The sequence below is a fragment of the Macaca mulatta genome, chromosome 4 (assembly GCF_049350105.2).
Source record: "Macaca mulatta isolate MMU2019108-1 chromosome 4, T2T-MMU8v2.0, whole genome shotgun sequence".
In the NCBI taxonomy this organism is placed as follows: Eukaryota; Metazoa; Chordata; class Mammalia; order Primates; family Cercopithecidae; genus Macaca; species Macaca mulatta.
Window position 1 is genome coordinate 156,690,025 of NC_133409.1, and position 14,752 is coordinate 156,704,776.

At 45.3% G+C, this 14,752-nt stretch overlaps 1 protein-coding gene across 15 annotated transcripts; it reads right to left on the reverse strand.

The window, feature by feature from the left end:
• Positions 1-1,552: 1,552 nt before the first annotated feature.
• BTN2A2 (butyrophilin subfamily 2 member A2) lies at positions 1,553-13,192 on the reverse strand. 15 transcript variants are annotated; one of them, XR_013416014.1, is made up of 10 exons: positions 13,113-13,192; positions 12,397-12,508; positions 10,933-11,280; positions 8,006-8,287; positions 6,102-6,308; positions 5,612-5,632; positions 5,490-5,516; positions 4,808-4,862; positions 2,678-3,951; positions 1,553-2,018 (listed from the first exon to the last, which is right to left on the reverse strand). XR_013416014.1 is itself a non-coding variant. In XM_077998470.1 (9 exons), the coding sequence occupies exons 2-9, from the start codon at positions 12,476-12,478 to the stop codon at positions 3,948-3,950; spliced, it is 1,026 nt and encodes a 341-aa protein (XP_077854596.1). In that variant the 5' UTR covers positions 12,479-12,508; positions 13,113-13,192; the 3' UTR covers positions 2,324-3,947.
• Between the last annotated feature and the right edge of the window lie 1,560 nt (positions 13,193-14,752).

The window sequence follows — 14,752 nt, forward strand, 5'->3', positions numbered from 1 at the left end:
GCCTCCAAAACCTGCTTCTCCTTCAGTTTCCTCATCTCAGTAAGTGGCAACTCCATCTGTACAGTTTCTTTGGACCAAAACCTGTGGTCACCCTTGATGGCCTCCTTTTTCACACCCCACCCATAAGTTTATCAGCAAAGCCTTTTTACTCTGTCTTGAAAATAAATCCAGCATCATAACATTTTCATGGCTCCTCCCTGGTACAAGTCATCTGCATCTTTCCCCTGGATCACTGCAGTAGCTCCCAGCTGGGTCTTCAGGCCTCCATCCACCAGCCCTACCCACAGCCCATATCAGCCTAGCATGTGAAGTAACTTCTTAAAACATAAGTAAGTCCAGTCCTTTTTCTGCTCAACCTTCCTGTGGCTCCCCTCTCAGAGGTAAAGCCCAGGTCAGCATGATGACTTTCAAAGCCATACGTGATCTGGCCCTCAACCCCCTCTGGTCTTGTTACCTCCTATTCTCCTGGTTACCCTGTGTGCTCTGCCAACCCCAGCCTCATTACTGTTCTTCACACAAACCACAGTGCTTCTGACTCTGTGCTCTGGCACTGCTGTTCTCTCAACTCAGAATGTTTTTCTCCGAGGTATTCTGTGCCTCACTCCTATTGCTCATTACCACCCTTTTAGAAGTTGTGATTTCCTATATTCCTTCCCCAATTTATTTATCTCCTGATCAGTTATCATCATCCAACACACCATATATGTTACTACTTATTTTGTTTTCTGTCTGTCTTCTACAACCATAAGGAATGGGACTTTACGCTTTGTGCACTTCTCTGCCCCCAGTACCAGGAACACTGATTGGCATGTAGTTAGTACTCATTGATTTTTGTTGAATGAATGAATGAACTAAACACAGAAGTCCTAAGGGAAACTGGAGAGTGAGGGTCCAGGGTGTGGATGGAGAATTAGCCTGACACAGGGGAAAGGATACCTGCTTCTTAAATCAGAGAAAATAGATGAGAAGGGGCAGGAGCAGGTCAGGGCACCAGCAGGAAATTTGGAATCTCCTCCTCCTATTTTCTCTCTGAGGTTGAGGGAGCCCTAATGAATGTCATTAGTGTCCCTCCAAAAGAGACCCTAGAGATCTATCTTTATCCTTCGCCATGTGAACAAGTCTATGGGCCCTCACCACACACCAATATGCTGGGGTGTTGATCTTAGATTTCCCAGCCTGCAGAATTGCAAGAAATAAATTTCTGTTGTTTACAAACTATTCAGTCTTGGTGGTATTTTTGTTATAGCTGCCCACATAGGCTAAGACATACACATAAACATAAGCAACCTTGCTTTCCATCTTTACAAATAGGTATTGAAAAAATCACTCCTGATTCTTTCAATATTGTGTCTATTTGTAACTACAGTGATAAAATTTTTGATTATTTAAAAATTTTCAGTCCAATTGGATTACGGAATTGTCTAAAACCTAAAATACTACCATTCAAGCCAGAATTTTAGATGCCTGATTGTATTAGTCAGGGTTCTCCAGAGAGACAAAACCAATACGATATAGATATAGATATAGATACACATACAGATATAGATATAGATACAGATTTATGAGCAGGCATTTATTAAGGAAATTGGCTCATGTGAATACAGAAGCTAAGAAATCACACAACAGCCCGTCTATAGGCTGGAGACCCTGGGATGCTGGTAGCACGGCTCATTTTAAGTCCGAAAGCCTCACAGCCAGGGAAGATGATTGTGTAACTCTCAGTCCAAAGCCAAAGGCCTGAGAACCCAGGGCCTCCTGGTACAAGTCCCAAAGTTCAAAGGCCAGAGAGCCAGGAGTTCTGATGTCCAAGGGCAGAAGAAGAAGAATGTCTCAGCTCCAGAGGAGAGAAGAATTTGCCTTTCCTCTGCCTTTTGGTTCTATTGGACCCGTAGTCAATTGGAGGGGAGAATTTCCTACTGACTCACATGCCAGTCTCTTCTGGAAACACACTCACAGACACACCCGGAAATAATGTTGTACAGTTGTCTAGGTATTCCTTAATCCAGTCAAGGTGACATCTAAAATTAACCAGCACATGGATTAACTTCCAGGATCCACTATTCTAGTTTCCAAATGTGGTCTTGGGATTCCTAGGGAGAACTCCGACGTACTCTTAAGGAGTCCCCAGTGTTAGTACTATTTTCACAATAATAATAATGAAACATTGATCGTTTTTCATCTCGTTATTTCAGTAGGGTGCAGTAAAGTTTTTTTGAGCCAATATGACCCATGATATACCAATAGGTTTAATACAAAGACAGATATGAGAATACAAACATCTTCTATTAAGCCAGACATTAGATTTGGAAAAAGTGAACCAGTGTCACACTTCTTGTTCTTTTATTTGGACACAATAGATTGCTTTTTCACAAAACATCCTGTTTATATTAGCCTATAATTGATTTATTCATGCTATTTTAATATGAATTAAAAGATAACATTTTAAATTTTTGTTTCAATGTCAAATGCCATAAATATTAACAAATATTAACCCAAATAAACAAAAGCTCTCTAAGGTCCTCAATAATTTCTAAGTGTCTAAAGACATAATTAGATCAGGAAGTTTGAAGCCACTGGTGTCCCCATTGAATCTGAATGCTGACCTAGACCAGGTCCAGTACTTCCCTGCTCGACCAGGGCCTCAAACCTCAACCACACTCAGGGACTAAGTACTTACTCCTTGTTTATTGCAGGCACACGTGAGCCAAACCACATCCACATGAGTCCATGTTCTTCATTCATCTTTGTCCCAGGTCCAGGCCTGTGGGTGTGTGTTGTGGAAATCCTGGGGTTGGGTGGAAATGAGCCATCATCTCCCAGGACCCTTTAGCTGTTATGGTGGGACTTAGCCATCCTTACAGCCTTGGTGCCTCCCAGCTCTCTGGTTCCACTTCCTCTATCTCTGACCTGCATATCTGGCTCCCTCTACCCTCTGGTGGTCCTGTGGATTCCTCTCTCCTCTCTCATCCTGGCGAATCCTGTTGGCCTCATTCCAAGTCCACAGCATCTGGTGCCAACTGGCATATTGGGCTCAATATGGTTGTCCTGATGTTCAGCAGCAGGTTTGCTGCCCAACAGCTTCTCTCACTTTTTTCTTGGCTGGGAGCTATGAAACAACTAGTTCCCTATGCCTGGATCCCATCCCGTAATTACAAGCAAAGGAACTGCTAAAGCCACAGCCTAGTGAGGAGGAGAAAATTGGGGCTGAGGGTTGGAGTGGGTGTGAAAAAGGCAGCTGGAAGATGTTCTCTTATGTGACCAGAGGGAAGGAGGGCGTGTCTTCCATTAGGAGTATTGTGCAGTGGCTGCTGAGATGACCAGGGCTTATCTGCATGGCTGTGAGACTAGGGAATTGATTCTATAGGCTCTCCTGGGTCCCCACTCTGTGAAGTGTCAGGCCCTCTTCAGGCACCGTGACCCCATTGGCTCCTGTGAGTGCAGGGCAGATGAAGATGGGGCTGTCATCAGACCCTATCCTGAAGAAGGGCCTCACAGGCACAGAAAATGCTGAACGGGGACATGTGTAGATGTGCGATCTGTCCCTCATGTTGTAGAAGGAGACATCTCCAGCTTCATAGTGCAGGAAGACGCCCACCCGGCAAAGGGACTCCTTCAAAGGGAGAATCCTATCAGGGGAGGACAGGGCCCGGTATTGGTTTCCAAACATCTCCAGGGTCCAGAAGCCATTCTGAGGAATCAGCAGGACCTCCCCTTTCCTCTCAACACTGTCTCTACAGACCCCCACAGTCCACACCATCACGTTTTCCACCTCCACCTCCCAGTAATGTTTCCCTGAGGCGAAGCTCTCCCATCCCAGGACACAAGGCTGACTGTCGAATCTCTCTGGGTTGTCAGGCACTCTCTGCCTGTAGGGGCCCCGTCTCACACTTCTCCGGTCCTCTGACAGGAAGAGCTCGGGATGAGCGGTGTCTGGATCCAGGACCACATCAGCTGCAGAGGAAGTCTCAGGTTTAGGCCTGGGGTCTCAGGAACCCTGGGGATTGTGTGGTTCCTGGTTCCCAGAGAGGTCTCAGAAAGCTGCAGGGGGTTCCCCATGTAGTGGCTGTTTCCATAAAGGTCCCCTGATCCCAGGCAGCTCATACCCTGAGAATTACTGAAGCTGTACTTCTATCTCTCCAAAGACAGAAGCAGCACCCCCAGGTTGAGAAGAATTGTGGCTCTATGAAGTCCAGAGAGTTTAGGAAATGAGCCAAAATTAGTGGTTCCCAGTTTTTCTCAGCATTCTAAGCTCTGATTCCTTTTCTATTAAAGACATGTGATCTCTGGGACTTTAGTTAGAAACTTTCCAACTTTGCTTAAACCATCACAGAAGCTTTATCTCCTGTTGTTCCACCACTCTCCTCTCAATGATCAATCAAGTGAGTCTCTCATTACACAGTGCTAGGTGGTGAAGGACCTCTTCATTGGTCCTATAGGTTGTTTTAATAGGTGACAACTGATTTACGTGACTGACAAGGACACCCTTCAAAGGATAAAGAAGGAGAATGAATGTGTACAAAAGAAAACCTGGTGCCTGAGGGGCGTGTGGGCAAAGTTAGGGAAGAAACACTTCAATCCAGTTTTGCTTTAACAACATGGGTCTGACGTCTACCAAGATGACTTCTCCCATACAGGAAATGCAGGAGCTGAGCATTCTGCAAACCTCTACCATCTGCATGTATTCTTACTAATTCAGTCTACCTTTCTACTGCGTTACAATGATTTTCTCCTTTCCGCAAGTTGATATGTCTGATTGTGACAAGTTGTGATTGTGTCCCAAAGTGACAGTGGCAATTTTGAAACTCACCAAAGAGGAAAGGTCCATGGGCCCTGGTATCTGGTAAAGCTTGGATTCTTTGGTGCTGACAGACAGAGGTGCCGAATCACAAGATGAGAAGAACTCACTGAAAGTGGGCGATTGGTTTCTCTGTGCTCTCCCACTCACCCTCCCGCTCACCTAAATCCCCTCCCTTGGCAGACTACATGCAGAATATCAGTGCTCTCTTAGAAGCAGAAAGGTATTTCTGACCGCCTATTTGCACACCATTGCATCAGGCTTATTGGGGAGCCTTATGGCCTCTTCCTCACATGGGTCTTCAACTGTGCACAGTCTATACCATCCCCAGGATATAAATTGCTAAAACAGGATTATCTTCTTTCAAATTGATCCAGAATCAAAGAGCAATAACTTCTGAAATGTAACTCTTGGGGAGGCTACTATGCATGGGAAACCTTTGGTAATCACGCATTAAGTTATTCCAAAAGAGAAAGGGACCTGGGACGTAAACTGCAGGGTTCATTAAGAGCTGCTGGGATTCCCTGACAGAAGAGCCACAATGCATCATTGCTGGGACACTGTTGATGAATTGACCCCAGTTCCCTATTGTCCCCACCTAGCCCTGGGCCCCTTGCTCATCTCCTCTAAGAAGTCCTGTTAGCTGGCTAGTGGGGAGAAAGCTGAGATCTGAGAGAATGACAGAGGCACTCACCAGCATGTAAGAATGTTCTTCTCCATCCTGCAAGGGACAGACAGAGGCGAATGTCATGAGATGCTGCTAAGTAAGCAGAACACAAATTGTACACAGAGTAGTTCAGGAAAGGCTAAACTTACGCAATTCTTCTTGAAGTTGCACTGAAAACAAAATACAGAAACAAAATCATGTCTTCAACAGAAGAACTAAGAGAAATTGAGCTTGTATTAAACAATGTAGGAACCGTTCTTTCTATGAACACTAACATCACCCTTCCCTTATGCCTAGGGAACAGTCAGAAACTAGCAATGACGTATGATCAGATGGCTGGGGAGTATCAGTACATTGTTAGATTTTTGTCTGAACTTTTGTTCAGCCATGTAGTGCTGCATATAGCCAGGTGAACGAATGCAACGTGTGCAGCATGGAAGAAAGAAAGCTCTGAATGATTACTTCTTATGACATGAGAGTCCCAAGCCCTTGTTGCTGCTGCTGTGCATTTCCTCTCTCTTCCCCAGGCTGGTACCTGTGAGAACTGAGGCCTTTCTATGACAGTCAATTGTCCTCCTACTTATTTAACTTTTAAAAATTTCTTTCTATTTTTCCATACTTTCTTTCCAAATTCCTTACGTGCAATTTCTTTTTCCTCTTGTTCAACTTCCTTTTCCCCTGACAGAATCTTTTTTTCCCTTTGAAGTTTCTTGATGCAACAGATGCTCACAGCCATGAAGATGATGAAAACAGCCAGGATGACAGCCATGGACACCATCCAGGGAGATGTGGTCAGGATGACAGCCAGGGCCACCATCCACGGAGATGTGCTGGGCATAAAGGATTCTGAAAAGGCAGCCAGAAAAGTCCACTTAGTTTGAAATAGAACATCTGGATGAGAGTGACCCTAAGAGCACATCTGATGAGCTCCTCAGCTACCTGCTCTGTTGGCTACTCCCTCAGAAACCTCAGATGGAGGAAGCGATGCTGGCTTTACACTGGCTAACGCCTCAGTGACTGCCAGAGCCGGGCCGAGAAGGGGGCAAAGCAGAAACATCTGGAGTCACCATGGAAAGGACCAGGGTGCATAAAGCTAACCAGCCATGCTGAGTCAGCACAGCCACCACCCTGCCTCAAGCCACCATCACTCATGCGTAGAATACTACAGTGTCCACCTTCTTGTTCTGCCCTATTCTGTAATCTGTTCTCAGCAGAGCAGCCCAAGTGAGATCATGTTAATTATTTGCTCAAAACCTTCCAATGCTTCCTGTGTCACTCACTCTAAAAGCCAAGGCCTGTTTGTGGCCTGTGCTGCCATATATAACGTAGTTGCATCACCTCTGTGAATTCATCTCCCCCAACTTCCTGAACTCACTCCATTTCAGCCACACCAGCATCACCTCCTGGGAGTCCTGGAAACTGCCAGACACGCTCTTTCCTCACGCCCTTTGCATATGCTCTTCCTGTACCTTAGCTGCTCAGTCCTTAAGCATCTGATGGTTCCTTGCCTTGATTGCTCAATTTCCATCTTTACAGTGAAGTCTTCCCTGACCACCTTGTTAATAATTATGATGCCTCACACTCCTGGAACTCTCTATTTTCTCTTTGCTTAATTTTTCCTACATGATCATCACTATGTGATAGAATATATAGATAATTATTTATTTAATCATTTGTTTCAATTATTTCATATCTTGCTCTCTCTCTCTCTCCCTTTTTTGCTTTTTCTTTTTTAAGAGAGAGTCTCACTCTGTCGCCCAGGCTGGAGTGCAGTGGCGCGATCTCGGCTCAAGCTCTGCCACCCAGGTTCAAGCGATTCTCCTGCTCAGCCTCCCAAGCAGCGGGGATTACAGGTGCCTGCTACTGCACTCGGCTAATTTTTGTAGTTTTGGTAGAGATGGTGTTTCACCATCTTGGCCAGGCTGGTCTTGAACTCCTGAACTTGTGATCCACCGCCTTGGCCTCCCAAAGTGCTGGGATTGCAGACATGAGCCATCGTGCCCGGCCGCTGTCTCTCTCTAGAATATGACCTCCTTGAGGATAGAAATTTTGATATATTTTGTTCAATTATTGACCTTTGGTTTCCAGTCTTAAACATAAGAAATGCTTGTTGAACATTTGTTGAATACATTTATGAATGTCTGTTGTTAGGGAATTTCCCCAGCTCTGTCCTTTGGGAAGTCCCATAGACAGGAAGGGATGGCAGCACACAGGAATGCCAAGTGTAGACAGTCACCCATCCACACTACTCTCCGTGTTTGATGGTTGTCCTTAATATTTTACACTTGTTGCAGCATAAAGACCTAATCAAGAAAAAAAGACCAGGTTTACCCTCAGAGAAGAGGCTCCTACTCTTGTGTTTTGGGACTCTTTGAATCTCCCTTTGTGAGGAGGGGAGAGGCCTCAACTCAGCTGCAGTCTCCAGCTCCTCAGAGCCTAGGACAATTCTACCCACACTACTGTCCACATCCTCACTCTGGGCTCCTTCTGTGTGCTGAGGATCCTGCATACACTCGATAGGTCTCAGAGGGCAGAGAACTAACCTGGAATAAAAATGACAGTTTCCTTCTCCTGGCTGAGCAGGGTGTTGTTGACAGAGCAGGATACATTCCTCACAGACTTGTCTCTGATGATCACAGCTGTGGTGACCATGAAGAGGCCGTCTGCATCAGCGATGGAAACCTCCTTCAGGGCGGGCACGATCTCACTGTAGGGGTCCCTCCACACTGTGAGGGGCTCTGGGTACCACCCTCTAGATATGCACTCCAGCCAAATGCTCCCATCCTCTTGGACCTTGATTTCAATGAGGGGCTTAGAGCCAAGGCCTGGAGAGGGAGAAGAGCTCAGTCAAAGGCAGTGGTGTCTTAGCCCCTACTGCACCTTGAAGGAAGGATGCTAGAAAGACCCCTGGTTTTGGAGAACATCAGGAAAGCAATATGCAAAATAAATTGTGAGATCTCTAAGAGAAAAGATCACATTGCACACTTTTCTTTATGCTCCACCTGAAGGCCCCATCACAGCGCCAAGCATCTATCTGTCTGCTATAAATGCTTGCTGTGCGATTTATTCTGGCAAAGACTAATTTTCTCACTCCCAGAAGGGTGTGTCCAAATTCTCAACAGGCACGTTGAGAATTTCACTTTCTGTCCTGGGATGACTTCTCTGCCGACCTCAATTTCCTGAAGCTCTAAAATAATACACTGATGACAGAAACCTACCAGGTTGGCAGAATCCCTTTTTTTCCTTTTTTTTTTTTTTTTTTTGTAGAGATGCAGTTTTGCCATGTTGCCCAGGCTGCTCTCAAACTCCTGAGCTAAGGCAATTCACCTGACTTGACCTCTCAAAATGCTGGGATTACAGGTATGAGTTATCATGCTCAGCCTTGGCTAAATCTTAAGAAACTTTTTGAACCAAAGTCACTGACACTTCTGTCTAGTTCAGGGCCTCACATCATCATGGCTATCTACCTCCATAGGAGGTGATGGTTTTTAGGAGAATGGACCGAGCTAGCTGGCAAAGCCAACTCTTACTCTAATTCACAGTTGTTTACCTCCCAGAGGTTCCACCCAATAGAGAATTTTCTTATAGTTCTTTGAGAACATCAATGTATTAGAAATATCTGGATGCCCCTGGGATCTTAAGATAATCATATCGCCTCCTTAATGTCAGAGATCATCACCAAAAATCCTAATAATTCAGGCTCATCCTAAATATATGCTATCTTTACTAGAATCTTCAATGAAAGAGAATACCTGGAGTGAGAGAGCTGCAAAAGCATGGTCCTGGGAGACCCTTCAGCCGTGTTTGACCATCCAAACTTCTCCTGAATAATTCCTTTGTAAAGTCTCCCAACAAATTATATTAAAGAAAGAAAATTAAAGCAATCAATTAAGCCTAGTGCTTTCTGCTCTGTTTAATTTTTGTCAGGAGAAAAAAACTAGTTGTGCATTTGAAGGCTCACACAGAAATCTTGAATTAGAAAAGAAATTAAAATACCTCAGCAAATTGGAAAACAAACTCCTACAAAACATTCCATGGGTTCAATACGGGTAACATGACACAATAGATTTAAGGGAAAGATCAGCCACCAACCAATCCAACAAGCAGAATACAATAAGCAACCAAACAAAAAGTCCTACAGCAACCCAGTTCAGACTGGGGAAGGTCAGGACAGGGTTGGTTTTACAGAGAAAGAGTAGTGGGTCCCTGCCACATAGAAACCATTCATTACTGGGCAACACTGCAGTGCTGCTGTGAACACAGTCATGACAATGGGTCAAGAAGCCCTCCTTCCACGATGTTCTGTTTTAGTCAGATGTAAGGTTGCCTTTGTGAGTAGCAAAGATGGGGTCTCCTACCTGTTATGATTTGGGGCCTCCTGGGAAGAACCCAATTTCCTAGTCCTTGCCTCCACAGGTCTGATGGACTGAAATGCCACCTTGAATTATTCTGCACCTTAAAGGCTTTTTCAGTCCTGAAATATACCTTTTAAAGCAAAATACACTAACCCTAAGACTGAGGTAATCACTTAGTGTCACTTTAACAAACTCCTAGAAATCCCAGTTTAAGTGCATTTCTATGCTGAAGCCTTGCCAATTTTTTCCCAGCTAAATTCTTAGTCTTTCTCTGTGGAGTTAGCAGGAATGACATATAATTTTGCTTCTGTATTTAGTTGTGCTTTAATAAAATCACCTATTTACAAGTAAGTCACTCTCTCTGCAATCAGTATTTCAGGAAAGAAGAAAATGTCAAGATTAATATTTATCGAAAAATAAGATTTCATATGTCGTAGTTCTCTGGGCAGTTCTTATTGATTCTGATTGCCCCAGGACAATTTTTGACAGTGTCTCCTTTCACTCTCAGAAGTGCACAGTTCAATGCAGAGGCAGGCATAAGACTTTCTTTTCCGAGATTAATTATTTTCCCCCGCTCATGGCCTCAGCTGAGGAATGAGTGTGCTTCTGAAGAAGTGAAGCCCAGGCTGGGCGTGGTGGCGCACACCAGTAATCCTAGCACTTTGGGAGACTGAGGCAGGTGGATCACAAGGTCAGGAGTTTGAGACCAGCCTGGCCAACATGGTGAAACCCCGTCTCTACTAAAAAAATGCAAAAATTAGCCGGGCATGGTAGCGCATCCCTGTAATCTCAGCTACTCAGGAGGCTGAGGCAGGAGAATTGCTTGAACCCAGGAGGTGGAGGTTGCAGTGACCCAAGATCGCACCACTGTACTCCAGCCTGGGCAACATAGCAAGATTCTGTCTTGAAAAAAAAAAAAAAAAAAGAAGTGAAACCCATAGCTTAGCAGAGCAAACCCACTCATGTGGCCTTTGTGCAGGAGGAAGCCACTCTATCTGTGGAAAGGGGACTCCAGATAGATATCCGTTGGTCTGCAATGGGCCTGGGGTTAAGGGAGAAATTTTCCCCAAAAGTCACACTGTGCAAAAGTAATGAAGCCAAATGAAGTGACGCACCTGCCACCACGAGGCGCAGGATGGCCTCATCGTAGGACCTGCCTTCTTGGAAGTAACAGCGGTAGATGCCATTCTCCTGGGTTGTGACGTTGTGTATGACCAGGGCCACACTGCCCCTGCTGATGTCTTTGCTCACAAACGTGATTCTTCCTCGGTACTCCTCCATCTGCTCCTCTCTTCTCTCTCTCCTGCCCTTATACACAAACACTGCGGGGGAGAACTGAGACCGGAACCACCGCACCTCCATATCCTCAGCATTTTTCTCGGATGACAGATGGCAGCGTAACGTAGTGTTTTCTCCCACTATGGCCAGGATGGGACTAGCTGGCCCCACGACAGTAAACTGGGCTGTTCAACAAAGGGGCAGAATTAGACAAGGACACCAGTTATCACATCTTTAAGGCAAAAAAAGAGAAAAAAATTCCAGGGACAAAAGGAAGCAGATATTCCAAGGCCACAGGGGTTCTTGGGCTAAGAACCCTTCTGGGGACCAGTAGCTGTGGCTGGTCAGCAGCACCCACCCCTGGAAGCAGTAACTATTGAGGCTGCTCCTGCTTCATGAAGGAAACATTGGGGAGCCCGCCCTGGGCACCCTGTGCCACTGAGATTTTCCTCCATTCTGCAATCTAGTACTGTGCCTGAGTGTAGTGTAAACTTGAACTGTCCGTTAGGGCAGTGTTAACAGTTAGTTAACACTTAGTGTTAACAATTAATGTTAACTATCCACTAGACATTTAACAGTTCCAATTGAAATGAACTCTAAGTGTAAAACACATACAGATTATAAAGATTAAAATTTCAAAATGTCAAATATCTCATCGGTAATAGTTTCCATTAACTAAGCATTTAAATATTGATATTTTATTACATGAAACAAAATACATTATTAAAATGTATTTCAAGTATGTTTTTACCTTTTAAAATAAAAAGTAGACTAGGCACAGGGTCTTGTGCCTGTTATTGCAGATATTTGGGAGGCCAAAGTGGTAGGATCCTTAACAGCTAGGAGTTTGAGACCTGCCTGGGCAAATAGTGAGACCCTGTCTTTACAAAAAATAAAACTTGAAGTTGAGTGTGGTGGCCCTTGCTTGTACTCTCTGCTACTTGGGAGGCTGAGATTGGGAGGATCCCTTGAGCCCAGGAGTTCCAGGTTACAGTGAGTTATGATCTCATTCGCCATCTGCTTCATTCTAGCCTGGTGACAGAGCAATACACTGTCTCTTAAATAAACAAACAAATAAATAAAAAGTTAAAAAACATTTTGAAAATTTGCACTTGTATATGCACTTGACCTTTGTGTCTCACTGTATTTCTTTTGGACTGTGCTGGTATAAATTCAGTGAACATGTTCAGAATGAAAGGATAAGTCAAGAACCCCACAGTCCTTCCTTCTTTCCCTTTGCAGACTACAGGATTGATGTTCCTTTCTGAGAGGTGACAGCAGCAAGTGGCACACATCCCTACCTGAGACCAGTGCACACAGGCTGAGAAGGAGGAGGAGGAGGGAGGCTGGCAGGGAGAAGTGCAGGGCAGCAGCTGGTTCCATGAGCAGCCAGGGCAGGCAGGGACCAGAGGCCTAGGGTTACAGAGGAGGAAAATCAGCCTAGGAATCTTGGTACCTCGGTGCTGGTCGAGTTCAGCCTCTCTTGTCACTCAAGTAAGTCTCATCGGTGCCCCAGCTTCTGGGAGTCGCTTGCATATCTCAAGGCTCAGGTATCTCCCGAGAGAGGGATTCCTTAAACATTCCATGAAGTAAGCCATCAATGCAAAGATCAAGGGGGCCGTTTTCCACCTTCCTCAGCTCACTTCTCTGGCCAGAGTCCGGTTTCTTTAGTTGTCCCTAGATTCTTTCACACCCTCCTCCCTCCACTTCCCTGTCCCCGAGACCCAGGTCGGGACACTCGAGGTAAAGCCAGGAGAGGCCGCGCCTCCCCACCAGTGTGGCCTTCCTCTCTCCCAGGACCCCCTCTCTTGTCCAGAGCAGATCCCGCTCCCCGCACCTACCGTCCCCACCCCGGAGCTGTAGCGCTTCCCCTCCCTTTCCTACCTTCTAGAATTAACCTCTGTTTTTCTTTTCCCCTGTGATCCTCACATGACGATTTTCCGATACAACTCACCCATGGGCACAGTCACCACCAGACAACAAAGCATCCCAAAGAGAAGAGAAAAGTTTTGTTCACCTCCCATTAATTGCGATGTTTGGAGTTGCGGGACCCGGGATCTGGGACCTGTTGCCCGGATGTCCTGAAGTCCCAAGATTGCCACTGAACAGTTTAGAGCCCAGGATTGGCCGAGTGCAGCAGAACTAGCCAATGGTGTCTCGAGCCTTATTTCTCAGCAGTTACTAGGTAGAAAACACACAAAAAACCCCCCAAAATCTCAAGCAGCAAATAACCTTTTAGGGTTATTAGGTATTTCTATTTCCTTTTTCTTTGTTCTTTCTGTCTTTCTTTCTTTCTTTCTTTCTTTCTTTCTTTCTTTCTTTCTTTCTTTCTTTCTTTCTTTCTTTCTTCTTTCTTTCTTTCTTTCTTTCTTCTTTCTTCTTTTTCTTTCTTTCTTTCCTTCTTTCCTTCCTTCTTTCTTTCTTTCTTTCTTTCTTTCTTTCTTTCTTTCTTTCTTTCTTTCTTTCTTTCTTTCTTTCTTTCTTTCTTTCTTTCTTTCTTTCTCTGTCTCTCTCTCTCCTTCCTTCCTTCCTTCTTTCTCTTCTTTCATGTCTCCCTCGCGCTTTATTCTTTCTTTCTCTCGCTTTCTTCTTTCTTTCTCTTTCTTTTTTTCTTCCTTCCTCCCTTCTTTCCTCTCTCTTCCTTTCTCTCTCTTCTCTTCCTTTCTTCCTTTTCCTTCCTTGCTTCTTTCTTTCCTTCCTTCCTTCTTTCTTTCCTTCCTTCCTTCTTTCTTTCCTTCCTTCTCTCTTTCTTTCCTTCCTTCCTTCCTTCCTTCCTTCCTTCCTTCCTTCCTTCCTTCCTTCCTTCCTTCCTTCCTTCCTTCCTTCCTTTCATTCTTTTACAAAGCCTTGAGATTCCCCAAGGGGTCGGTGGCTTTGCTGGTATCCACAAGGAGAGGGCTCTCTATGTAGAGGGTGATTTTGCTGGGGAGGAAACATGAGGAGGAAAACATAAGCTGCCCCCTTTCCAAAGCCGGAGGACTCTTGTTCAAGTCGCTGGCTTTGGAGGTTGGGTCTGGCACGCTGGAGGGGAAGCAGGCATGACTGGAGTGGGAGGGGTAGCAAAGGAAAGGAGACAGCAGTTGCAGTGGCTGTTATGAAGGTCTGGTTGTTCATTCCAAAGATATTGGATAAGAGGTGCTGAGAATACTGAGTGAGGATTAAAAACCCTTTCCCAAGGGGAGGTGGCATTCTGGTGAGGGCAGAAGATGGAAGTGGGCAAAGACTTTCTAGTTGGTCTTGACCTTCTGCCAGTAGGTGGTGGGGTTAGGTCCAGGGACCACACACACACACCAGCACACATACCCTCCTCCCCACGAACATAATCCCTCCTCCACAGAATCCAATCTTGTCATTGTATAGATATCTTCCCGAGGCCCATTTGTCAATAACCCCTCAAATGTCTAAATACCTAGTCTGGAACTGGTGTGGTGGCTCACACCTATAATCCCAGCACTTTGGGAGAGGGAGGCAGGCAGATCACTTGAAGTCAGGAGTTCAAGACCAGCATAGCCAACATGACGAAACCCCGTGTCTACCAAAAAAAAATTAGCTGGGTGTGGTGGGACATGCCTGTAATCCCAACTACTCAGGAGGCTGAGGCAGGAGAATGGCTTGAACCTGGGAGGCAGAGGTTAGGATGAATCGAGATCATGCACT

Bases quoted from the DNA above. Each gene is read 5' to 3' on its own strand.
- BTN2A2 (XM_015135627.3), bottom strand. From the start codon at position 12,478: ATGGAACCAGCTGCTGCCCTGCACTTCTCCCTGCCAGCCTCCCTCCTC. The intron at 11,281-12,396 runs GTAGGGATGTGT...TTTGTTGAACAG, and splicing joins CCTGTGTGCACTGGTCTCAG to CCCAGTTTACTGTCGTGGGG. The intron at 5,633-6,101 runs GTAAGGAATTTG...TTTTGTTTTCAG, and splicing joins AGAGGAAAAAGAAATTGCAC to TGCAACTTCAAGAAGAATTG.